Consider the following 26,986-nt stretch of genomic DNA (forward strand, 5'->3'; position numbering starts at 1 on the left):
TGGTCTGATGCAAAGTCTGACAGACAATACTTTTGGAGGCATTAGGTTTAGGGAAATCCTCATAAACTGGGATCTCCAGTGGCTATTGGGGAACTTAAGCAAATATTTTGACATAGTGCCAAATGCCTTAGATTCCTGTGCCAGATGGTTAAGTAATTTAAACTTATTAACCTCCTCATAAATCAAAATCCAATCAAATTTCCAAAGGTTCAATTTGACCTTATCTGGATTACTTCTTAGGTCATCTTCCGAGGCACATACCGTTTCTAGCAGATCTTTACATTTCTTTCCCCTTCGCCCCAATATTCTATCTTGTCCTAATTCCATCTCTTTCCTTATTATAGAAAAAATCTGCCACGGGACATGCAGGACACATTTTCTGTATAATGCCAACGATTTCCACTCAACCCTTGCCTTCATTGATACCAACCCCAGCTCTCGCCTGATTACTTGCCCTTTAACAAAGTGATCAACGTAATATTTGGGCTAGTGTCCAATCCCCAGACGAATCTTGTCTGGAAGATGTCGCAATAGTATCCAGGAGGACAATAGGGCAATCGTTTTTTGTATCATCCCTACTGCCGTTCTTAAATATCGGGACCACTGTTGCTCTCCTCCATGATTCAGGTATATTGCACAGGCCTTCTATTTGCTCAAACAAAACATGCAGAAAGGAAGCCCGCACCTCTGAATCCTGCTCAAGCATGGCCTTAGTTAAGCAATCTGGTCCGGTGCTGTTGATGTACTTGCTCTCATAATTAATATCCTAATTTCTTCAATGTCCTGAGGGACATGCCATTTCACCAATTCACTTTACTCACATTCGTCTCGAGAGTCGCCTTTGGTGGAATATGCATTTTTAAAATGTTCCACCTAAGCAGACTCTGAGACACTATTTGTTTGCAGAGCAGTCGGAAAGGAATTGTTATTAATTAAATTCCAGAGCTCACACAGGACTTTTTGTTTACAAATTACTCTCAACATCTCTTCAGCATTTTGCAGAAGCAATGTTGCCTTATGCCAGCTGATCCAACTTTTGTATTCTTTTTTTTAACTTAATGACTGCTAGGTCTGTGACCTCCGTTTGAGGGGTACTCTTCTTTCTTTTTTTAACCCTCTCAACGCATGCCCTAAATCCCTTTTTTTTTTTTTTTTTTTTACCAAGACCGCCCTATCATTGGTATGCTGATCCTTAGGCCCACTTCCTCTGAGGATCACTTCTAACCATTCAATTCTGCCGAATTGGAATGTAATCAACACGCTCAACAGACTCAAACTCTTCCCTAAATTCACCCTCCTCGAGAATTGAGCTGCACCACTCTCAATGTTATTCTTGGACATTTTAAGCCATTTCCTCCATTCACTGCCTCCACTTCCGCCCCTATCATAACAGCCTTCCTTTCCTCCCCTCTCCACCAAAACATTTTCAGTCGCTTGTGATCACTGGCTACAGTATTTGTCACTTCAAGGGCTTTGATGTCAGGCAGCAAATTTCGGGAGACAAAGACATAGTCAATTGTTGCTACTTGGTAACAACGAGTCCATGTATGCTTACTTAGGATATAACCTTTTATGTGACCATTTAGAATCTGTAAGTCCCTTAGATACATAGGTCTAGGCAAGCCGTCTTTTTCAGATGGGGCTAGATGCAGAGACTGTTCCCGAATTACTTTGCCATTCTTGTTTAAGCAAGTAATATTCAAGTCATCACAGATTATTTATTTATTGGACATTTCTATGGCGCCTATAAACAAGTGTTTCCTGGCGCCACAACACAAATTGGGGAAGGGGAACATAGGAGGAACAAGTTATATTGGCCTTGTGACAATTGTACTGTGCAAGTACAAGATCAAGGTAATAAGTGCAGGGAGGGGTAGAGGAAGAAGTATAGGTGTGGGGTGCCCAAACGGTGGGGGGGGAGTGCAAGTGCTGTAGGGGGCTAAGAAGGCAAGTGTGGGGGAAAAGGGAGGGGAAGTGCGGAGGACAGAGTGGACCAGGTTAGGGCTAGTCCCGGGAATGGAGCCAGAGGGCAGTGCTGGCAAGGGATGCTGGGGGGAGGGACTGATAGGTGTGTGGTCTGGACCCTGTGTATGTATGTAACTCTGAAAGTTCTAGGCCTCAGTCACAGCGGCAGAGGAAATGTTAGCACGGGAGGGGAGAAAAGGAAAGTCTTGAGAAGTTTCCGGAACTTAAAAGATCCGGCTCAAGTCTGAGGGGGGCAGGGAGGCTGTTTTAGAGGGCGGACTAGCCTAGGAAAGTGATCTACCTCCCACTCCCTGCTTGGAGAAATATTTGACCTGCAGAGAGTTGGAGCCAGAAGACCTAAGGACTCTGGCAGGAAGGTATTTAGGGAGTGAAAGCTGGATGTAGAGGTCCCAGGCCCCCGACAGCCTTGTGAATGATACAGAGGGCCTTGAATTTGATCCTTGTGGTCACCGGGTGCCAGTGCAGAGATTTTAGGGATGGAGAGAGAGAGAGAGAGAGAGAGAGAGAGAGAGAGAGAGAGAGAGAGAGAGAGAGAGAGAGAGAGAGAGAGAGAGAAAAAAAAAAAACACAAAACTGGCTCGCTCGAGACTGGGGTTTGAGGGGAAGTAAGAAGCAGGCATCCCAATGAGAAGGATCTCTGTCTTACTGCCGTTAAGCACCATGCCTGAATAGCAGTCAGGTATGAGTGAGGAGGTAGAGGATGGCAGCTTGAAGGAGTGCTGTGTGTCGTCTGCATAACACTGGAAATGAGGGGAGAAGGTGGAGATCAAGTGTACCAGATGAGCCAGGTAGATGTTGAAGAGCCATGGAGATAGGCTAGAACCCTGAGGAACGCAGGGAGAGCGATCTATTATGAGGGATCTTTCACCTTCCCTAATGAGAGCCTTGTCAATCAAGTCCGAAACCTCAATGAATTTGTCCTCATCCACTGCTGTCGGGTTCCAATATAAATTATAGATCGTTATATTTTTCCTTTCATTGTACGTGTGCTGTAATTTTAGCGAATCTCCTTGCATCTCCACCATTTGTATATATGGGGTTGGGTTGATGATTTTGCTCACTTCCCAACCCATGCCATTATGAACGGCCATGAGTAGACCTAACATTGGTATTCCCCTTTGGCCACCGATAGCAGGATTTAGAAAAACGGGGAAGCCATCCAGACATAGCTTATGGCAAAGCCAAGTCTCTTGGAAGCAGATTAAATCAAAATCTCCCAATTTAACCTCCTCATTTTTAAGAAGGTGACTATGTCCCCTGGTGTTCCATGAGGCACTTGTTTGAAATGTACAACCTCCCTCTTTAATCAGCTAATTAGATTTCTGCACCATAAACACACCAGGCAGCCATGGCAATGAAACATTCTCGTCCATCTTTAAATCTCTCTCCTCTGTGGTATCAACCCTTTTCTCATAACCTCCTTTGCAGCCCACCGTTATATTAAATGTATGCTTAAAGGGCTGCTCCTTTCCCCTCGGCTCTTGTTGCTGGATCCCGGCCGATGTCCTGTAGTGGGACTGAGAACACCATTACCATCCTCCTCGTGTCACTTTAGATCTTTATACAGCTCAATATATTTAAGCAAATTGCAGGACCAATGGACGGTGCCAGTCATTTCTTCCTTTTCCTCTGTATGATGTTCCTATAATGGTGTCACGTCAAAGCCCAATAGCACAAGACTCACACTAGCTTCATGGCGTGAATAGTTTCCAATTGGGGAATGAATGTGGAGGTACAGTGCTTCCAGCCGAACCTCATCTACAAATTCAATTAGAGCCAGATCATTAGAGCGAATTTGTCTTATGTTTAGGACACAGTGTAAGTGGTCCAAGACGTTTCTTCTTCTCAGGATTAATTTGTCCCCTATCCACCATCCTTTCCAATTTCAAACTCCTTGACTCATCTCTATTGGGTGGTCTGTCTGGCCCCCCCCCCCATCGTCTTGGGCTGACTAGCCGTTCCATCACTCCCAATTGGATTCGTCACTTTCCGCTTATAGACAATTTCTGCTGCTGATCTCTTCAAGGCCAATGTCATAAAGCTATCGGCTGTCCCCAAGGGGCCATATATCAATTCCGCCCTTACTTCTGCAGCCCTACGGAGATTTAAGTTGAAACCTTGACTTTAAAGTCTTAAAAAGGCCAAAGGTTTCTCCATGGTAGAAGGGAGATCCTTATTTGCAGTAGCAGCTTTCTGACTTATTGTACCTCTTCTTTCTGCTTCGACTCATTTCTCCGCTAATGTCAGGCATTTCACCTCTTGGATATCTACTTCCGTTTTCCGATTTAATGGTTCAGGATCCGGACAATCAGCCCTGATATCAGGCTCATTTAATGTGGGTTCACTCTGGTGCTCATTGTTTTTAATCGAGTAAACAGACATGTCCAGTAAGAATACTACCTACTCTCTATCAGTGACCTCGTCAGGGGCTGCAGCCACCATCAAAGGTTCCGGCATTTGTTCCACTGAGTCCCCCATGGTCTTTTTGTTGGGTTTTCTATTCTTGTGTTCACCCTGCCCAATAATCAAGGCTGGGCTGGATAGGTTTCTCAAAAATGTTCTTGAGTCGTTAGATCTCACTGACAACTGGGGTTTTCGCTTTTTTGACTGTGGTCTTCCCAATCTTTTTCTTCGTCTGCAACCAAAGGTAGGTTACTCAGCGTCACACATCTTTTCTGGAGATGTTCTCTGAAACTGGATTTGAAGGTTTCTTTGCTCCAACCAATACTCCTCCTAAAATAGGAATTTCAATGGCTGGGGCTTTGTGAGGAACTCATGGTGGCAACAAGTAAGACAGACCCAAGTGATCACAGTTCAAGGGTGTTTATTGAACAATGAATGCTGTATGTAGGTTGGGAAAACACCTATTCTAAACCTAAATCTAAGATGGGAGCAAGCATTGACCATTAAATGAAAAATAGGGCAGTCCTTGTGGTGGTGTGTCAAAATAAAAGGGCCTATACTAAGAAACCTATTGCCAAAGCTCACAACTAATACAAGAAAGGGTGTGGGATAGTTCTCAACAAAAGAAAGAAGTGATCAGAAATAATATGTCAAGTTGCAGTTGCTTGCGTCTCCCGTCCCCACGTTTTGAGCCGGGGTAAGGTGGTATCTTGGAGCACAGTACAGTCTCGGGCTTCCCCTGCACGAGACGACAGTTCTAATGGCAGCTTTCAGTACTGTCGATGGCCAAGTCTCGTTTCACTTGAAAGTCTCTTGCCTTCTAGGACCTGAGGTCTTCAGCTAACAAAAATGAAAAGTTCCTATATCAAATTAAAGTTTGTCCCCAATGTTCTCTGGAGGATGGGTTCACCGCTGGGTCCCCCTCTTCTGGGCGCTGACCCTTCTCAATTGTTTACCACAGTTTCACGTAGGGTGATGGCTTCACCCCTGGGTCTTCCTCTTCTGGGCTTTGACCCTTCTCTCCTCTCTTTAGCAGGATTCACTTCCCTTATTTTCTCAATGTCTTTTCACACAGTTTATAGTGGACATCACTCTGCCAGGTTTTACATCTGTCAACACTCTGTTTCTTGGGACTTTAGACGTTGCCCCTCTTGGGATTCGCTTCCCTGGTTTCCTCTCACTGTAGAATTCACTTCCCTTTCATTCACTTAGTTTGCAGATCAAAGTCTTTCGATTGTACAGGGATTTTGCTTGACCCTCAGTATGACCACTTTGACCTATTCTGCTGGCTCTCGATTGGCCTGCTGGTATCTGTAGTTTCTCTCAAATGGGGATCGACCAGAGGTCTCTCGAGTTAGCACCCACATGGTGCCGGTTTCCCTCTGCAGCTGGTCGCCACTTAACAATTTACAGTTCTTTCACAGTTCCTCAAACTTGGTTCAAAACTTGCCACTTTGTGATTATCAATTAACACAGCCCGGTTCTTATCGGCTCTCCCCTTGACTCACGGGCTGTGATGAACCTCTTGGCTTTTCTCTTCATTGGAGTCAAGACAGGTACGACTGTTGCAGGAGCTTCCCTCACTCGTGCTTATCGGCATAGGCGTGCCCCATGTACCGTTGACATCTGCTGCAAGACACTTGTGCTATTGTTCGCAGTCTAAGATTTCTACTGCGCTCTCCTGTTCCACCCATTATCCCTGTGGGGAAAAGGGAGGGCCGTCAGGTGTGTGTGATTTAAGTCGCCTGACCCCTCTGTCGGGAAATGTCAGGTAAACAGTTTTATTACAAGGGCGTTGTGCAAAGGTGTTTGTGTCAGAAAGGGGGGGTGTCAGAGAATTCGAATATCCTATGTCATATGATGGGGAAGGTTTGAGCAATGGATGAGAATGACTGGGATGTAGATCAGAACATATGGGATTGTGGGAATGGTAGTACTCTGTCACAGTAGATTGCGATTTCGGTAGATGACAATCAGAGGGACGGTATTGGTAGGGTTTGTGAAGCAAACAAGGATGACTGGGATCGTGGAATGAATGGAGGGGTTGTGGGAATCGTAGTGTTCTGTAAATGCAGCACACTGGGGTTTCGGAAAATAATAATTAGAGGAACGTGAAGGAGAATGATTGGGAGAATTTGTATAGGGAACAGAAAAGCAAGGATTCTGAGAAAGATGGTTTCTGAATACAATGGGGTCTGCAATAGATTCAGCAGAGGCAGAGGGGATGGTGGATTTCTGAAGGGGAAGTTTATCGGGTGGAAGGGAGGTCGATTTACTACAGCTCATAAAAGCCTCATGGACCTTGTCCTCATCCCTTTGTGCGGTATAGTACCGAGTCTCACCCGGGGCATTTCCCAGAGTACAACCCCGGGTTCCCCTACCCAGGTGATCCTCGCCCACGAACTGGATCCAACATCGATGGATGTGTCCTGGCCACCTGGATAAGGGATTCCTTGGCTCTACCTGGGAGAAAACATTCACGTTTCTCACAGCTTCCAATGGTGTAGTCACACTCCCTACTTGTGGAGGCTCATTTCTGGTTCTTCTATAGTTGTTTTTCGCACCGCCTGATACAGAGGCGATTCAGGTAGCTCCTCAAGTCATGCTAAGGACACCGTCCACAATATTTTGGACTTACCAAAGGCTTTCCTTATATTTTGTGTCCCGATCTTCCCTCTCCTTGACAGCTCTGATATAGCCCTCAATAAACAGAATTTTTTAATGTAACATACCAATCAGAAAAGCTTGATCCTCCATGTTATTGTTAATAGATTCATAATGTTTCAAGAAAAGGGGCCAGAAAAATGTACAACATGAATATCTCACTCTGTGAATCCAAAACAGTGAGCCCGTCTATGCCAATGTGGCTTCCTCTTAAGACATCCACCCACCACCCCCCCTTCCTGTCTTGGATTGTATATGAGGAGTCAGATGATGATAATGAAGAATTGAGAGCTGTGGGTCCACTTCGACTTCCACGTCTTCATGGCTGATGTACAAAATGTCCTTTCCCAGGTCACCAAGGGTTTTTTCAAGGTGCCCATGAGCAGTATTAATTTAATGGCCATTTTCCATTTAGTGGTGTTCCTAACCCCTCAGCCCCCAAGGCCTCAGTCACCTGGGCCCTTAAACAACCGGAGTCCACCATTTAAATAATTCTTTCTATTCTGGCGATGTACATCCTTAATGAGGTTTCAACTATTTGTTCATTCATCTTGGCCCCTGAATAGCCTTCATAGCTCGGAGTGCTAATGCCAGGGAAAATATGTCTTCCAACCGACCCCTCCAAGGTACTGTGTCCTTCCAATCTCATTTGCAGTGCTCGGTTTTCTCCACTGCTGCTTTATTCTCATACAGGACAGAGGCAGGAGCTTTGTACAGCACTTTGTAGGGAGGGTTCAGTTGAGGGATTAGCAAAGGCTTTCCCCCTGGCATTGTTGCAACTGATGCCCCCACTAAACCCTCCATCCCCTTCCAATAGTTCTGTGTCTGTTATATGTCCCATGTTTTTCCGCACACATTCTGGTTTCTTTAAAAACTTAATTTTTCCCCTGCTTTTTCCAGCCACTGTGATTTTAGGCAGCAGTGATTTAGCAACCTCTAAGGTCGGCTCATGGCTCTTGGTTTTCTCAACACTCTTCTGGGGGCCGCAGGCACTAAGCGCTTCTACTTCCATCACCCCCTGGTCTCCCCCTTTGGGCTCCAGCATTGTGGGAAGTTGTCATGTCACTCACTTTGGCTTCACAACACCCTCAGTTCGGCTCCAAAATCTGAGCAGGGAGTCCCATGCCCCCCGGACCCCTGCAATGCCATTTGGTTCTCTTAGTACATTAAGCCAGTTAGGTCTCCATACCATTAATTCACCCCCACGTAGTATACAAGCAGAGGGCCTATTTGAGGGAGGGTTGGGGAAGGAATTGGGGGGGTATGAGTCTGTCCTCATGGATCATAACTTTTGTTGTGCCGCGACCCTCTTCTAAAAGGATTGGCAAAGCTGGCAAGGTCTTCTCCAGCAGTTGTTGTGGCCTGTTACATTTGCTATCTTTGACCCCCCCTCTTCCCCTACACTCAAAGAGTTCTTATCGGTTTTCGATACATGCTGGTTGCCTGAATTAGCCGCAAACGCAGACCTGCTGTCAATTAACAGTCTGGGGTCAGGGGTCCCCACACAGGCAGTTTCCCTAAGTCCCTGGGTACCAAACCCCATCACCGACTCTAGAAACACATTTTCTGGAGCCTCCACAAACACAGCAACTTCGGATGGTTTACACGGGACAAGCAATAGATTGTAGTCCCATAATCTGGCCTCAAATTTCAAATTCGAGAGGCCCCAGGGGGATCTTGCCTCCCTTAGTTGAACGTTCCGTTGAAAAAGCGACACACTTGTCCTCCATTGACTTTGATCTTGCGCTGACAGTGCCGCCACCAAAAGCATCCCGTTTTATACAGCCACTTCTCAAGCTGCAACCCTCTGCCACCCCCTAAGTGACCCTTTTATCATGTTTGTTTGAGCATTAGAATTTGGGAAGCAGAGAATATATTGGTTTACACAGATGTTTCCTTTCGTATTACATGTTTAGGCTCATGAAAAAAGCTCATCATTTTCTCAGAAGGCTAATCTCAAGCCAATGAGAACACTTTGATTTAATCCAAACATTTGTACCCACTGGTATACCGGTCAACAAAGGGCCTGAGTAGTTACAACACAGAACTCTATATGAGGCTCAGAGGAAATAATTAAAATAATAATAAATACATGTATTCTGTGGTTGTCACCCCGATTTTGTTCATCACACCACTCCACCACAACAGCACAAATGCTTTCTGGCGACTCCTGGCTGACTGGCAAGTGACTGGACTCACTGCCGGACACCACGCCACCCTGTGGTCTTTATAGAGTTTGTTAAAGGAACAGCAGCTCCAGTAACGCAATACAGGGCTCTACTCCAGCAGACAATTCACGGTCGGCTAAGTGCCTGAAGGGCTTTATGCAAGTGACTGGACTCGCCGCCAGATCCGCGCCGCTCTGAGGTCTTTATAGAGTTTGTTAAAGGCACAGCAGCTCCAGTAAACCATTACAGGGCTCCACACTCCTCCAGCAGACGCTTCAAAAAGGTGCTTTGCAGGACAAGCTGGGATCCTCCAAAGTCTTGGGTCGAAACTCGAAACACCAACGCTCCTGTTTGGTACCCAACGTTTCAGCTTGTCAGTCCACTGGTTGTCCAAGGGACACTTCCGAGACTGCTTACTTGCACAGTTACCAGGAGGCGTCGAGAATGATTAGTCCCACCACTCCAAAGGTTTGAAGCAACTTCACAGGTCTTCTGAGATCAAGCACAAAGCAGGGCTCAACCGGGACAATAATGGGATTCGGGTGACAGCCCTCTTCAGTGCGTCTCTGGATTGCCCTTTGTTCTCCTTGGCTCTTCAGGATACTTGGTTCTTTCTACAGACTTGTTAAAATCTGTTGCTGATCTACTGGAATGGACTCCAGGACCTTCCTCATATCCAAAGTTAGGCGAGTGCTCGCACCCAGCCCACCAGTGAGAAGTTCTGCCCCATGCATGCATGCCAGCAGCGGTACATTTAGTGACCACTTGGGACCTCATGCGCTCATGCACTCCATACACCTTGGCAACAGCAATGTGGATTGGGTCCCGACAGTCCCAGACCACTTCCTGGATGCCTAAACACATGACCTGCAGGGACTTGGGAAAGAAAAAGCTTTCGCAGGCAACTGCATTCCCAATTAAGTAAGTCCCGCACCTGGAAAGGCAGGGTGGTTGTCAGAGAACAAAATGCCCAAAGGGAACGGCAATAGATCTTGTGGCACGGCAATCTTAGACACCAGCCACAGTGTTGGGAAAAACAAAATAAACGCGGTATGGCACAGTTAAAAAGTTACACAAGGATAAGAAAAAGCTACTACTGCTACTATTCTGTTCTAAGGCACATTGTACAACCACCCAAAAATCCTGGCCCCATTGCTCGATACTGTAAGTCATTTTACGCAATGATAAAATGTTACCAACTAGTGGCAACAGAGCCGTTCAACTGAAAGAAGCAAAGATTCTTAGTACTGACAGCCTGAAGGACATGCCAGTTTCCCCATAACAATGAGCTAAAACCCAGTGAAGTGCAGCTGAGGGCTGTGCTCCACTGTAAAAAGTCAGGTCAGGATGCAGAAACAAACGCAAAAGGTTTGGGGGTCCATAGACTATGGGGGAAAAGTTGCTTCAAGATAAATCTTTTCGAACAGTGATCCAAATTGACTGTTTTTTGACATGTCCACCTCACCCACAAGGGCTCTTTACTCCAGCAAAAACCATAAGAATGTGCTAGATATTTTAGAAAGGATTTTCATTACGACATTTCTTAGGATTCCAAAAATATGTGAACCTTTACAATATTGCAATGTAATAGCTCTGTCGTAACTTATTGCGAACTGTTAGTTGTTAATGTATTGCTTGTTGCCTTTTATACTAGGCCCTCTTCTTGACTCTACAGTGAGCTCGTTAAGAGACAGTGAAGAGGAAGAGCTCCTCCCTACGGTCAATCTTGGCTCTAAGAGAATATCTTCTGTTCTCCATGTGTCAGGTGAGTGGTAAATGGATGCGCTATGTAGAGGATGATGGAAAAAGTGTGTGTTTCTACTGCAATTCAAGTCTTTGTTTCTGTTGTTCCTATACACGCTATGGCATTAGGTTTCTTGTTGTTAGCCATCCCAGATGGTGAGTAATGCAAAAGTGGCTAAAGGAGGATCCGACTCTGTAGGCTGGCTAATTCTCTTTCATAAACACCACATCCTCAAACCGACACTGTAATCCAAACACTGAACCTTGCTTCTGAAACCATAAACCACTGTGGCTAAGGATGCATGAAAATGATGTCATGTGAGTTAGTGATATTAGTCTCTTAATGTAATGTTTACTGAATAATAGCATTCTAGCTTTTCGTTTAACAAGCAAGGCATTAATGTACTGATCTCTAAAGTGTTAGTTGGTGAAATCAAGTGGGGCAGTCTGTCATGATTTTGGGATTATCCCTTCTAGACATTCCTTATTATCATTTGATTGCCAATAAGCATTTTCCCTCACCTTTTGCAACATTGTTAGTTGATACCAAAGAACTGGGACATAGCATGTAAACATGCACATTTTCTCCCTTTAGAACATGTTGGTGGAACCCTTGCCGTCTCTCTGCCAGTTCCATGTTTAAATGTATTTAATGAGGTTGTGGAGTAAAATGGGTGTCATTGGCACCTCTATGATTCCATGCCAGTGAGAATGCGGTAACGAATTGAGGAGGCTGGCCACAGATCTCCTCCAGATGTCTTTTTGCTCCATTGTGGTACTTTTCGAATGGGAAGCTGATCTGGGGGTTCTCCGATTGATTGATTTTGTGTAGAACATGGAGAACTCTGAGAGTGAAACACTATCTGGGGCGTTCCCTTAGCCACCCCTTACCAAGTAAAGCTTTTAATTTCCACATGTTTGTTCTTGTTGCATGATTCTCATTAACCTTCTGGTTAAAATACTGTAGGAATGTGCCATTGGAATGGACCCCATTTCTGGAACTCCTCTTCCAACCAAAGCACCAGCGCTACCCACTCATCTGGGAGTTCCCTGGGCATACATCCGTTTGAGATCCAGTGCTATGGGCGTCTTCATTTAAGTATCAAAGCAAAGCATTTCTAAGTAAAGGGCAACATCTTAGTATGACTTGATTAAGGTAGACAGGCCAGTCACTTCTGTTCCATCTTGCCTAAGCTACAGGGCTTTTGCTTTTCTTTCTGGCTTTATTTATGGATCAGTTATTTAATATATGCCTAATCTGTGGATATGAATTTCATATCATGCATTCTGTGTGTGATTATATTCTACCATTTCAAGTATCTTGTGCCCCTCCTGGGGGGTGGGCTCATGGGGAGTGGGGCATCTTTACATCAGGGGTACACATTCCAAGTTGCAAGCTACTAGACAGGCACAGAAAGTTACTCACTCCTCGATTCTCTGTATGGACACTGCATACCATTTCTTACTTGCCAATAGTCAAGCACAATTGGCCAACGGCTAGTGCTGAGTGCACATTTTGAGGTCTGTTTATATGGATAATCCCCTATGTATGGAGTCGAACATCTAGATGGGGATTAATTAACTCAGCTGTTGCCTTCTGTCCATCTTGTGCAGGTTTGTTTTGCTGTTGTATTACTTACATTCAAGACAGCATCCATCTCCTTAACTAGATAGAATACTAGCCAGTCAGGTTCAGCACAATTCCAGAAGCCGCAGTATTGTGACCCTGGAAACCACACAATACTAGAAAGAAAAGACCACAAAACAAGATAATTTCGGCTATGCACATCTACTGTGCAACAACATCCCACCAGACATCTGCAAGGCTCCAACGCTACTACAGTTCAGGACAGAACTGAATACCCTACAGTTCAGATAGTTCCTTACGTACTAGTCCAACCTTGAAAGCACTAGCCATGCTGTCTCCGATTGTCACAAACAGGGCTCACCTTCGTTACTAAAGGACTCTGAACTTTCACATCATGCCATAGCCTTGCAGCTAGGTTTTCACTTTTAAAAACATACTCACACACACATACATACATAAATGCATGTATACATACACGCATACATATAGAACTACTGCCTCCTCACCTGAAATTTCACTTCACCATTTCCTGTTCTTTGTTCAAGTTGTGCCCCCTACAATTGCTTTGTTTTAAAATGTTTTCACTGTGTAGCTATGTCTCATGTCCTCTGAAAGATGCTTAGATCACTCCATTTCTTTAAAGCAGCAATGGTGGACTTTTGGATTTTAACCAACCTTAGGATCACTGCTAATATATGATTGGAGATTAATTTGAAGACCCTCTTTAGCTTGCATTCTGCTTGCTTAGAAGGTTTATGGGCCTGGGCCCTGGAGCTATTGTGGCACTAGCAATAATTTTGAGGGATCTTCTCCATCATTGAGAGGGTGGAACCTCCATCATGGCTATGCTGGACCCCTCCGTAGCTTTTGAATCTATAAACCATGCTGTTCAAGCTGGTTGCCAGGAAATGGATGTCCCTAAAACCGCTTTCTTTGTTTAACTCATTTCCTTCCTAATGATTTGTCAGGATGACTTTGCAGAAATATGCACCATTATAGTACTACAACACGTCTAATTCTATAGGAGCTGATGGCCCTGCACACCCCATACACATATAGCCTTCAACAGCTCTGAATTTGTTTTACTCCCAACACCCCACAGGGAAGGGGAAGTGAAAACGACACAATTAGAAAATGCAACAGACTTCACAGATCTGTTACGAACAAAAGGATGTGATCAGTAACTCTACTGTCCGTTTTCATTCTCCTTCACTGCTCTATCCCTCCCTCAGACTTTCATAACCTAAATAGCTCTGATCTGTGCTATGAGGCAATTTTGCCTGGGTTTTCGGACACTTCATTTCCTCGCGGAGTCATTTTGAAGACTCAACTGATTGGGCTGAAGAACTTCCAACAATCCAAATGGATCAGTATCAAGAATATCCTTGTTTGATTCCCTCCGATAGCATTCTTCTTAGAACCACACTTTTTAAAGGTAGCACTATTTCTTGAACCTTCTAGTAACTGAGCATTCTTAACTACTCTACATTTTAAAAAAATTTTTTAATTCATTTTAGTATTGCAGTGAACGTTAACAACATAACCAGTAACTCCTCCCTTCTCCTCACGCCCCACCAGAGGTTTAGTCCCTTGCTTATCCCTTTAGCTAGCTCGTTTGCGATTATATGATATCCAGTATTCTTATCTTGTGTGGGCACCACTGTGCTATATAGTCGCTTTGTAGATATGGCAGTACTGGGCCCCATTCCTGTTTTAATCTCCCTTGGTCTCCTTGAATTTTGTAAGTTACCCATTCCAGTACCACGAAGTTCCAAACTTTATGTAACGACTGGAGGGGGGTTATCTATATTCCTGCCCTCTATATGGCAGATTAGAAGCACAGAGCACACCTGCAAAGTTATTAACAGTACACACGTCATTGTAGGATTTCCAATTTGTTACATTTCCAACAGATTCCCAAACTTCTTTAAACTCCCTTCTTCCCGCCCCAAGCCCGCCTGTAGTGTGGTCTGCATTCCGTAGTGGATCTTGAACACTCGCCCCTTCATGATTATACTGCCTGGTCCATGTTATTGTCCTCGTTTCGGCTGAACAATGTAACAGTAAGGGCTATCGATTGCATTATGTCAGTTCCGGCTCTTGTTTTTGCTCCCCCAGTGCCTTCTCCCACACCCCCGTTTCAGCTGTCGACCATTTCCGCAATTCCTCCCACCACCGGCGAAAGCTCGGTGCTGTGGCAGCTTTCCATCTCATTGCAATACTGCGCATTGCCAGTACATACATGAGGTCCTTGATCTTACTCATCGCCTTCTGTTTGGTACCCCTCTTAAATAGCCCTAATAAGCATGCTTCTGGGGTTTGTATATCTAGGGTTACTCCCCCCCCCCAAGGCCACCCTGTGTCATACCCACATTCTCTTTAGTACATTTGGGACACTTCTGACTACTAGCACCTCTGAACTTGGATATTGCCTCTGACGTGAGGTATGCTCTTTGAATGACATAAAATTGAAGCATCTGCAGTCTAGCATTCCTTGAGACTTTCTTGTGGTATCAGACTATGTTACCCCATTCGTTTTCTTCAAAGGCCCTCCCAAATTCCCTCTCCCAATTCGCTTTGCATTTCATTTCTTCTCTTGAGTTACAATCTATCAGGATCTCATATAGCCTGGATATGGCATGCCCTCCCTCAGAGATATTTATCATGGTTTCAATGTCCTCGTTCTAGAACGTGGCATCTGCAGCAACCGGCCACCTACACTTTATTGTGTGTGGTATCGTTCTGTTTAATTGGAATTGACCTTCATGTATGCCAGTGACCTGCAATTCTGAAAATTCCAACAGCTTGTCTCCCTCCCAGAGGTCCCTATTTGTAGCAATTCCACAAGGCTCACAGTGCGCTCTCACTCCAGCCCACAGTCACCTTTTATCTGTCATTTCTGCCACCAGCGGTATCTCTGGTGATATCGGGTCTTTGATCCCCATAGTCGTGCAGGCCCTTTGCCATATTCATATACCTAGTGACACTAGAAGTGGGTATTTATTTATTATTTATTTGCATTTATAAAGCGCCCAGAGGCATCCTGGCGTGTTACAAAATGTTTGTTTCTTACAGGGTATGCATACATGTTATGACAGACATTACTGTCTGACAGACAGCGTACTGTCTTGGCTCTTGTGGGGGCAGCCATATTAGGTCTCGCAGGTGTCATTTCTTAATTGCCGGTTGTAGAAGTGCAGTATCAACGGTGCGATGGTCTGCCAACCAGTTGGCTATATGCTGCAACTGGCACGCCAAGTAATATAATTCACAATTAGGGATCCTCAGCCCGTCCCGCGCGTAGGATCTTTATAGCGTATTCAGGGCAACTCTGTGCCTGCCACTTTGCCACAAAAAACTCCTGCATTCTCTGTCCAACCCTTGGAAGGACCTCCTTGGTATAAGGTAAGGGATATTTCCGAATGAAATGCATTAGTCTAGGTAATGCAACCATTTGAAGCAAGGCCGCTCTACCAGTCATCGTCGACAGGGGCAGTTTTCTCCAGAATTACATAGACTTAATCAGTCCTTCTCTTACGTAAACAGTGCTTTGTTCGTGTTCCTGTTTATGGTCATGATAAATATTAAGTCCAAGATATCTAAAGGAGGACCTACTTCACGACAAGGGCAATACCAGTAACTCTGTGTAGCTCTTTACCACCAACTGCGCCACAGGGAATAAACTGGATTTGTTCTTATTTATACCTATCCTAGTAAGTGTGCTGAAGTCATCTAGTATTTCTAACACATACTGAAGGTTCTTGTCTGGGTCATGTAAGTATATCAACATGTCATCTGCATACACATTCTATGGTGAATCCTTGTGTTGGATTGCCAGGGCCTTACTCCTGCAGTAGTAGATGCTCTATGTAATTGGTGTGGTCCGACCCCTCCGTCCCCTCTGGCAGACTGATAATCCTGATGTTATTACATCTTGCTCTACCTTCGGCGTCTTAGGCTCTGTCCTCTAGTAATTTGACTTTTTGCTGCAATATATTCATTTCCCTGGACATTTGCACTCTCATTAGTGTTTTCTGGAGCCTGAGTTTCCAATGTGCTTTTGCGTTCTGCCAGGCCATGTATGTCCTGCCTCAGTAGGCCGACATCTATCCGGACTTCATCAATTGTGGATTCTAGTGTGGCTTGTAATGCAGCAATGGCATTTAGTATCTGTTGGTTTCTGCGGTCAGCGGCTTCCCTCGGACCTTTAGCTTGACCTGTTTCTCCATTTTTGTTTGCATCCTCCACCGGGCTATCTTGGCTTCTTGCATAGGATTCCATGGTGGTCTGTTTGCCTCTGGCTTTGTTGTTTTTGGCTGCCATTGGTTTAGAGGGCCTCTGTTCCCCACCTACTATGTACCGTGTGGGTTCCAGATTCTCCCCACTGCGCAGCAGGCTCCGTTCTTCTTTGCCCGCCTGGCTTAGTTGGTCTTGCGTCTGTACTTCATACCACCGCTGTTTCTTATATTGAGTGTCCGCCAGTGTCTAGTCTGTCTTCCGGCGCTGCGGGTTCACGTAATGATCCTTAGTTGATACCTTTGTCATGATGCCTACCCCCGGGCATCCGGATCGAGTCCATCAGCCCTGGGAGCAGGCATCCAGATACTCATTAAAACCCCAACAGCCCCGGCTGGGGGGCTGTTTGGATTCAGTCCTGGTGCCTTAGGCGCCAGGCTCATCATAGAAATCAGTTCTGGCACCATAGGCGCCAGGCTCATAGACTTTACATACCTTATGCAGACCATGCTGCAAATGAGTACAAGCCAACGTCCCTGGATGGGACTATTTTATTACAGGGACTATTTTTCACTCGGGTGTGGTTCTGGGGAACTTCTTACCTGGGACTACTTTGCAGGCTATTTAAACTACGCCCGAACAGCAGCCCGTGCTTTGCGTTATTCTGCATCCAGCAGCGTAACGCTCACCGTGTCTGCAAGCATCCAGTCTTCTGCCACGCCCGCCTCGAATCCGGAGCTCCTAGACAAAAGGCAAAGAAAGGAGAAGAGGTTATATCACAGACATTATTTGGTTCCTTACCTAATTCCGGACCCAGCACATCTCCGAGCCTGGAAAGGACATTATTTCAGCACACGTCGTTTCGCCAGCAGCAGCGCCGCGTTATACTCACCAGTCCACCGCATCTTTCGACTCGGCGCTGCCTCCATCATTTTCTTCGTCGAAACCCAGCACCTGGGGGGAAAACAAAAGGAATAACAAGGTGAGCCGAGAAAACCAACAAGGACAATCTCTTTGCCACCATAGGCTTACCTGCTTTACCACCGGAGGTATTATTCTTTAATTCGCCGCATTTTCCTATGCCGCACCTATAAAGGGAGAGAAAACAGCAAGTTAAACTCATGCAACTTCGACCGGACAGTGTTTGGTAATACAGACTCTTACCTGAATGCCATCAGCTGCCTCCAGGCAATATTCTTTTGGACCCAGCTGCAACCTAACGAGGGAATGGAACAAGAGTGAACATCGGACATATTGAACTCTGAACTTTATAGACACTGGAGTCAATATTCCTCGAACTCCTCCAGTACCTTCAACCCAGTGAAGTAACTGTATCTCCATCCTGCATGCCATGCAGGATGGAGAGCTCATCATTTACAAACATAAGGTGAGGTTACCAAAAGGGAATATCGGAGGTGATTAGTGGGGAGAACGAGAACTGTTGGGGGGCCATCACTAAAGTCCACGGGTGGCTAAATCCCTTTCTCCACTTGCAGGAGAATACTTCTAGGAGTCTAGCAGACAAGATTAGGCGGGCCAATCCAGACTGTCATCTCTTCACTACGCATCACGTTGGTGGAGACCGCAGCTGTCCGGGTCCGATCGACGCCCCTGTGGGAACCAGGTGAGCGTAACAACCTTCTTGTCTGTAGCTCGTAGCCTTGAGCTACTCTTCTACCAGCTTGTTTGAATGCGCTTCAATTCTCAATGGGACTCTGATCAGTGCCTCAGCGCGCAGGGTTTATGACCATGGGTCCTTGCTTTACTCAGCTCTTATTAAGAGGAGGTTGGTGGTCGCAGTCCTGGCAGTGGTGGGCCTGAGTGGAGAAGTCTAGTTGCAGTATATGGCACCAGTTATCCGTGTGCCCTAGCGTGTCTCAGTTTGTGTATGTTCAACTTTCTGGCTGCTTACCTCCTGCTGCACGAGTGCCTGCCCCAGAGTTCAGGATAGCATGGGCTCGGGCTACCTCTACTGCTTATTTCCAGGGTGCTAGTCCACTGATATGGGGTGTCCCCAGAACCACCTGTTATTCGATTAGGCAATGTAATATCCCAGCAGCTCAGTTGGAAAGTTAAACTCTCCTGGCAGTATTAATTAGGGCTCCCTCAGCGAATCCTCCTATCCAGAGTAGAATGTGTTTGCATTCCAGGAATCTTGTATTAGAGCTAGCAGTGGCTATTAGGTTGTGTTGACTGCTAAACAGGGCAAGATACAGTCTGGAGTGTTTGCACCAATGTTTCTCCTACACGCTTTGCTGGGCTGCCCCTCAACGCTCAATGCACGCCTTGCGCAAGTCTGCGGTCCAGGCGGCCTGCTGATGTAGCCTCTATCCTACGGTATGGGCTGACTTGCCTTCCTCTCCCCCCGCTACTTACCGCTGGGGTTGCGCTGACATGTCGGGCGCTGCGTACCAACTCCTTGCTGCTTTTCGGGACCTCCGGGTCCTCTCGCCCTATGCTAGGCGCTGCCGGTCTCTCTCCCACCTTCGTTCGCGCAAGGCGACACCTCGGATGTCACAGGCTGCATGGCTTCTCCTCATTTGTGGGCTGGTTCAGGGTACCATCCGTGGTCGGGTGCTGCCTCCACCACATATTCGCTTCCCTCTGCTGCTGTTTCTTCGCCATGGCATACTTTCCCTGCCCGATGTCGGGGGACGCAGGGCCTCGTCTACTCTGCGCTGCTGCCGATTGAGCCCAGCGATGTTCTGCTGCGGACCGCCAAGTGTTGCGTTTGCCAGGTCTTCTGCCACTGCACAATGCTCCAATCAGTGCCGTTAGTGTGCCGCTTCAGGCTCCGTACTGTTCCGGCGCCAATGCTTATCATGCAGGTACCGCTGCTTCATTCCGCAATGGCTGCCATTTTTGCAGAGCCAGATTCGGCAACCACTGTTATACGCCGTTATTATCCCTGGCAGGGCACTCTCGAGGCCAGATGGTCACACTCTACAATGAACACTTCACAGACAGAACACATTTATTCATAAAGTTATTCCTGAATCTCAGTTCCCTAGAATTTACTAAATGTCCCTACAGAAAAACTCTTTATCCCTTTGTGTGTGTAACTAACCCTAGTATAGCGCTGGTGTATCGCCTATCGAGGTTAGGGGATAGAAGAGAAACTCGCCCTATCCTCTCTCACTACTTTCCTCATCTGCTAAGACTTGGAGCACACTTATTGTAAGTCAATTCCTTTATCTTTTATTCATATTGCTTCCAATTCGTGTGACTTATCACGTTCCTAGGTTAAAATAGAAAAACATATGGGTGAATTCCTCATTTCATATGCGTCTCAATATTTACTTTCACTTCTTTTAAAAAAAGATGTAGTTTAGCCAAGCTCAGTCTTATTTTTATGAGTCAAGTGGACCAGGGAATCACCCTGACCCACTGCAAGTCAACCGGTTTCAGCGGAATTGGACCCACTCTCTGCTTTCTTCAGGACTATACCTGTGGCCAGTGTGGTCACAGTATGATACTAAAAAAGACATTATTCTGGTTTCTTGTCTTGCGCTCCATCTGTCTTGTTGGGGGAGGGCATCTTGATTGTTGAGGGACATCTTAATTCTCTTTTTGAGCCAAAAATACTGTAAGACTTACCTCTCAGGGTGTCTTGTATGTTTTTATGTGTTGCTGTCCCTGGATCTTCAGATGTTCATCAGTGGCTGTCTTTTTTATCCTGTGGGTAAATAGTCCCTAGTTATTACTCCATGGGCTGTATAGAAAGTGGTATTTTAGTATTTCTGTCAAATCTTGTCTCTCTTTACTCATCCTGAATAATGCTTTTCCGAGGTTATGTAGATCTCCCAATTCGGACATACATGTTGTCCGCACTATGATGTTTGGGTAACAGACTGCAATCCGTGAGGTGGATATTGTTGTCTTCTTTTCGGATGTTTTGATCAACTAATCGGGAAGTCATTTATAATTGTGAGGTTTTTCTTGCAAGCTCACACTTATTTTATAAGAATGCATATCACAAGATCGAGTAAAGAAAGGGTTTTCCCTAGGTATAGAATCCACACAAATATTTCAGGCGGTTTTCTACATCTGTACTCGATTGTTATGCCAGACACAACTTGTGTGTTGCGCGATGTTCACTAGTATGCCATCGCGTTACACAGTATAATTTATACCCTTCCTGCTAACATATATGCCGTGCCCTTATCTACAATGCATTTTTAAGCTGTTTAAAGCTACTGTGCAGCTGTTATGAAAACGGCAAGCAGAGAACAAGTATTTCACCTCTTACCTTGTGCAGTTCTATTCCAAGAGTCAAATTCAGCGTGTCATTCGTACGGCGTTGCGGCCGCCATGTTGGAGTACCGAAGGTTTTATTTGTTTAGGCACGTGACTCCGCTCTTGCGAATCTATCCAGTCCTCTTTTTATTGTTGATGTTGTCAATAAGATTGAGCTTGGCTAAACTACATCTACAAAAGAAGGGAAAAGTAAATATTGAGACGCATATGAAATGAGGAATTCACCCATATGTTTTTCTATTTTAACCTAGGAATGTGATAAGTCACACAAATTGGAAGCAACAGGCATAAAAGATAAAGGAATTGACTTCCAATAAGTGTGCTCTAAGTCTTAGCAGATGAGAAAGTAGTGAGAGAGGATAGGGCGAGTTTCTCTTCTATCCCCTACCTCGATAGGCGACACATCAGCGCTATACTAGGGTTAGTTACACACACAAAGGGATAAAGAGTTTTTCTGTAGGGACATTTAGTAAATTGTAGGGAACCAAGATTGAGGAGTAACTTTATGAATAAATGTGTTCTGTCTGTGATATGTTAAACTACGAGTGGGTTGAGACAGAATGTGCTAACCTGTTGAATTTAGTTGTGACTAACACACTCTACGATTGCCAAAGGACTCCCACTGTACTTTTTGCTAACAATAGGGCAACTCTGTAACACTTAAAGCTAATTTATGTCCAGATCAACTGGAGCTCTTTACAGCCACGTCTGCTTTACATGGCAGTTTGCTACACCCCAACCCCAGCCAAGGTTCTCTATTGTGGTAGCAATGGACGAGCAACAAAGGCTTAAGCTCTCAGGAGGTGAGGCGGGGTGATTCTAAAGTACAGTGTAGTCCCCAAGCACCCCACAATGGAATGTCCACACACTATGCTATGTGCTAACACAGTTCTTTATATAAATAAGGTTCAAGATATATACATCCATTAATAACACACTTTGTACTCTGGCAATTCTAATATGGCAAATATATACAATGTGTATGTGGTACCACTCTTAACTATTGACTCCTTTAAAATGCACCAACTGCTGACAGTTTCTAATAGCATACAAATAAAACAGTAATGTGTATCAGCATAGGACATAGGAAGGAAGACAAGTTGGGTTTATACAATGGCAGAAATACTGACCCCCTCTACCTAGAGGTAGTTCTGTGTGAGGATTCCCCCACCTCGGCAACCTGTAATAAAGTGTATTAACAAGTCCAGTCTATTAATGTTAAAATAGTCTTGTTTCCTGGTCAAAATGTTCAGCTACCCCAATGTACCTGAATGAGAAGAGTTTCTTTGACGGTTAATCGACGGATCCTTCGAGAGTGGACTCCCTTTAAAGCAGGAGCCACAGGGTGTCGAGATTCCTCGAAGAAATGGGAACACTTGTGTCGAGACTGCAGCTTTGACCTTCGCGGTGCTCCTCGATGATCGATCATGGATGTCCTGTAAAGATGAGGCGTGCAGTCAACCTGGATGCAAAGAGTTTGGTGCCACAAAGAAGACTCAGTGAAGAACGTATGCCCAGCAGCGCGTGTCAGCGTCTGCGTTTATGATCTGGAATCGACCACGGCTGGATTTTGGATCTTCACTTGTCAGCATCTTTGTGGATTTAGGGTGGTGGGAAACCCACCAGTGCACTTTCCTCGGTCGTCAACAACCTCGACTTTTTCTCTGGTGGGAAAAATCGGTCGACGCTGATGACAAGGGAGTCCATGGTTTAAATGTTCTTAGGCAGTGGTGGAGCGTTGCGGCTCCGGTCATCGAGCAGCACAGCGTCTGGGCAACATTACTCGATGGGCTTCCAGCGGTCACGTAGATCCTCCGAACCCCGGTCGACGGTGATGGACGCTGACAGCCTTGATGTCTTGGTACTTTACTTCAATGTTTCTCGGCAGACCCCGTCTCTGGTCGACAGCCTTTGGGGACTGACTTCCAGGGTACCTTGATGAAGATCAGCTTCTGCACGATGTTCCCTCGTAGCTCAGGGAGAGGTCTCCTAAACAGGTCCTCTCTTGGATCAGTCCTCGACAGGTACGGCAGCTTTCGTATTCCGTCGAAGGAGAGCAGAAGCAAACCTTTTTCTTCAGCTGGGCTTCAAGGATAAGCAGCTTCAAGTTTCAACTTCAGCTTTTGAACAATTTTCATAACTGAGTGGTCCCCAGATCAAGGCATAAATTAGTTTTCAAAAATTGATTAGTTGAGTTTGCTAATTACATTTTTCTTGATTAGCAAACAAACCAATTTGATTAGCAATTTTGTACTAATGTTTTTAATGCCACTCGAAGAAACTTGTACCCAAGATATAAAATGAGCAACAATACAGCAGTTTTGTATACCGCTGAAGTAAGACATTAGTGAGATAAGTCGGGCCTTGCAAATTCTTTCTGTAAAATGGTGCATATCACCACAAACCCACTTTAGTTTGGCACACTGCTGCCACCAAGAGGCAACCATGCACAGTGAAACGTGTATTTGACATTTACTGCAAACAAAGTAAAGTTTAAATAAATGTTTTCAACATCCCCTGCAAATGGTACTGGTCCTTCTTAAAATCTACTCGGCTATGCAAATGGGCGAAAATACTTTGCAAGCCCTGGATGAGTGTCTTTACAAAGTTTAGCTGCATAAACGGACACAAATAGATACGGTTTGGCCAGCTCTCTACTGCAGGTGCAAACACATAATGCAATCATAATCCTAGAGAAAAGTGAGCTCTGGAGGCCAACTACAGTGTACAGTTTTGCAGTAGGTCTGTAGATGTACAGACTGGATGATATTGATCGCTACTTTAAATATCAGGTTAAGCTTTGTGTATTCATTATTAAAAGACTAAGCAGAGTGGATGGCATAGCAGGCAGAGAACTGGGCAAAGTAGGTCGAATATTGTAGTTTGCGGCCATTTCACTATTGGGGTAGCGGGTATAAACCAACATGGTAAAATAGAATGTCAAGCAGTATGGGATCAGCTCATGGGTTGAGCACCAGTTGCAAGCTGTATGTAACCAGCAGGTCACAGGACTAGGCTTGCCATCAAAGCATTTGGCCGTGTGGTCATGTACATTTTCAAAGGGGTCGACTCGTCAATATGATGCATCTTGCCCAATAAAATGAAATCTGGTTTACACTGAGATTTAAATTCACTTCACTGTAAAGCATGGAGACAATGCAGTGTTTTACAGTAGCAATTCTGTAATTATGCATTATGTAACATATTACATTTTTAGAAAAGGAATTGAAAGCCTTTGCTGGTCTTTGGAAGACAGGATACAGTTAGCTTATTAACAGTATTATCCCGATTATTGCTGGTTTGCAATTATTTGAAAAATAAAAAGTGCGTAGCACTCCCACACAGGCCTTTTGGCACAAGAGTGAGGGGGTGTAACGCTCACCTGATTCCCACGGAGGCGCAGGTCTGGCTTCGAGTGCTGATGCTTCTTCAATGGTGAAGCGCAGGACTCTGAAGATGGACAGGAAGGGCCCTCTACTCTGGCTTCTCCGGCTCGCAGGAATATTCCCCTGTGCGTGAAAAGGGAGTATTACCTACTGACTGAGTTATGCTCAAGCCTCCCACTCTCTTCCAACCCTCCACGAGACCCTTCCCGTGAAGTCTCACCTTAGGGTCTGAAAGGACGAGCTCTCCATCCTGCTTCTGACGCAGGGGCGCGTTGAACCCAGTTAATTCACTGGATTGAGGTTGGATGGGAGTTCAGGTAAGCTTGATTATACTGGTAAGGCGCTGTAAAAGTTCTGTTGTAAGTTCAAAAGTTCAAGCTTTAAATAATAATGTTCATTGTCTTTTTTCAGGTGATGAATGAAGATTCCTTTGGAGACTTCTTGCAACAAAGCGCTGATGTTGATGTCTTTTCCCCATAGGGGCCGGGGTTCGGAATGCCGGAGATATGGCGCCGACCCGAAGTGAAACGTGCAGTTCCAGTAAAGATCTGGTAAGTCCTAGATGAGCGCTCAGGTAATGTTTTTGCATTCGCTCATCTAATGTCTTTGTCTTTTTTTCCACATAGGGGCCGGGGTCCTGCTTGGAAGCAGCAAGACCCGAAATTAAATGGGAATGACCCAACAGGTAAGTCTTAGAAGGAAACTGAGCTTTTCCTATTCCCTTCCTTCTCTCACCTCTTATTCTTGTCTTTTTCTCTAGGCTCTGGGAAGTGGCTGTGTATCCGGATGATCGCTGCTGAAGATGGAGGAACCCAGGAAAGGTGAGTGAAATGCAGCGCTGCAGCGATCGTAACGAAATGCTTTTAAAAATGATGTCTTCCCTTTCAGGATCGTCGGTGATGTCTCCGTGGTGCAGATTAGCTGGTAGGTCTCTTGTCTCCCTTTGCAGATGACCCAGGATGCTGACAGGCGTGGCTGAAGTCCAGATGCAGGAGCTGACACGGTGAGCGTCCAGCTGCGAGGAGCAGAACAACGCGAAGCGTGAGTTGCTGATCGGGTGTGGTTTAAATAGCTTTGGAAGAAGTTCCAAGTGTGTATCCTTCCTCCGATCAGGTATGTATCCTTCCCCGACCACACCCGGGTGGAAAGTAGTCCCACAGGTAAAGTAGTTCCTATTCAGGCCTCAAGAGGGCCTGGATGTGGCAGCATGGTCTGCATCAGGTAAGTGCACATTAAAACACTTGAACACATGTCTAGCTTTATGAGCCTGGCGCCTAAGGCGCCAGGACAGAGGTCCAACATGAGCCTGGCGCCTAAGGCGCCAGGACTGAGTCCAAAGGGCTCCAGCTTGGGCCCGCTGGCACTCCCCTGGGGGAAATGATGCCTGCCTCTGGGGTTGCTGGGTCGGACCTGGCTCCTTGGAGGTAGGCATCATGACAGGGGGATGATTACTGCTGCACTCTTTCCATTAGCCCTTTTGAACTTGCAGTGAACAGATAAGAGGGCGGAGAGAGCTCTGAGGGCAAGAGAGGAAAGCAGGGTGAGCTGTGCTTTCATTGAAAAGGGTAACTTAAATAGCTAACTTTGCTACACAAGTGCCAATATAATTAGCAAACCTACAGAATTGCATAGCAAATTGCTCTGCAACACTGCTTATTTTATGCCTTGCCAGATATACAGATGTCATGGTCTCTGCTTCCAAAAGGTCAGGGTTTTCCCAACTCCCTTGGAAGCAGATCCATAACCCAGGTTCCGAGTGCCAACCAGTCCCAATTGGGACCTTTTGGACCCAGTCCTGGCGCCAGTGGCACCAGGCTCATAAATATGCCCAGTCCCAGCGCTGGAAGCGCCGGGCTCATAATGCTTGGGTGGACTTACCTGCAGCAGACCATGCTGCTTACTTGCCTGCCAGTTGAGCCTCTGATCCTCTTCTGTTTGGAACTACTTTTCCTGTTGGGTGGGGCAGGAGCCACTCCCTAGGTTCAGAACACTGGAACTCTTCTGGAAAGCAGGAACTCTTTTCTTACCTAGGCGTGGCTGTGGAAGGAGACACCTAAGCACTACAGGAGGCTATTTAAACCACACCCGATGGATGAATCTTGCTTTGCGTTATTCTGCATCCTCTGCAGCAGAACGCTCATCGTGTCTTCTGAATCTGATCCTGGGCCTAAGGAAAAAGGCTTACCATCCTGAATCCAGTCTTCAGCAACACCTAGAAAGACAAGAAAGAACAGGTTAGCATTACGGTCTTCAGTGACAGCGCTTCACTTACCTGGTCCATCGGCTGTCACCAACTCCTCGCGCTGCATTCCGGCATCTGAAAGACAAAGGCTTACCTACTCTTCGTGCGCTCCGGAGGTCTTAGCACTGCATTCCGGCATCTGAAAGACAAAAGCTTACCAACTCTTCGCACGCTCCGGAGGCCTTCGGCGCTGCATCCCGCATCTGAAAGACAAAACAAGGTGCGTTTAAAGACATTGGGGAACTTTAATACTCACGTGCCATTACTCCTTTCCACATCTAACCCAGTGGGTATTCCGGCACCCTGCAGCCAC

General features: G+C 45.7%; 1 protein-coding gene across 4 annotated transcripts in view; it reads left to right on the top strand.

The window, feature by feature from the left end:
• Nucleotides 1–26,986, top strand: part of LOC138567628 (uncharacterized) — a 534,099-nt gene that overhangs the window by 202,431 nt on the left and 304,682 nt on the right. For 3 of the 4 annotated variants that reach the window (XM_069646054.1, XM_069646055.1, XM_069646056.1), the window contains exon 4: nucleotides 10,876–10,986. In XM_069646054.1, the coding sequence (XP_069502155.1) occupies nucleotides 10,876–10,986 (111 nt within the window). Of the gene's footprint in view, nucleotides 1–10,873; nucleotides 10,987–26,986 lie in introns of those variants that run through there. The other variant, XM_069646057.1, reaches the window with a different exon arrangement.

Source organism: Ambystoma mexicanum, chromosome 2p (genome assembly GCF_040938575.1).
Source record: "Ambystoma mexicanum isolate Mex_15411 chromosome 2p, UKY_AmexF1_1, whole genome shotgun sequence".
In the NCBI taxonomy this organism is placed as follows: Eukaryota; Metazoa; Chordata; class Amphibia; order Caudata; family Ambystomatidae; genus Ambystoma; species Ambystoma mexicanum.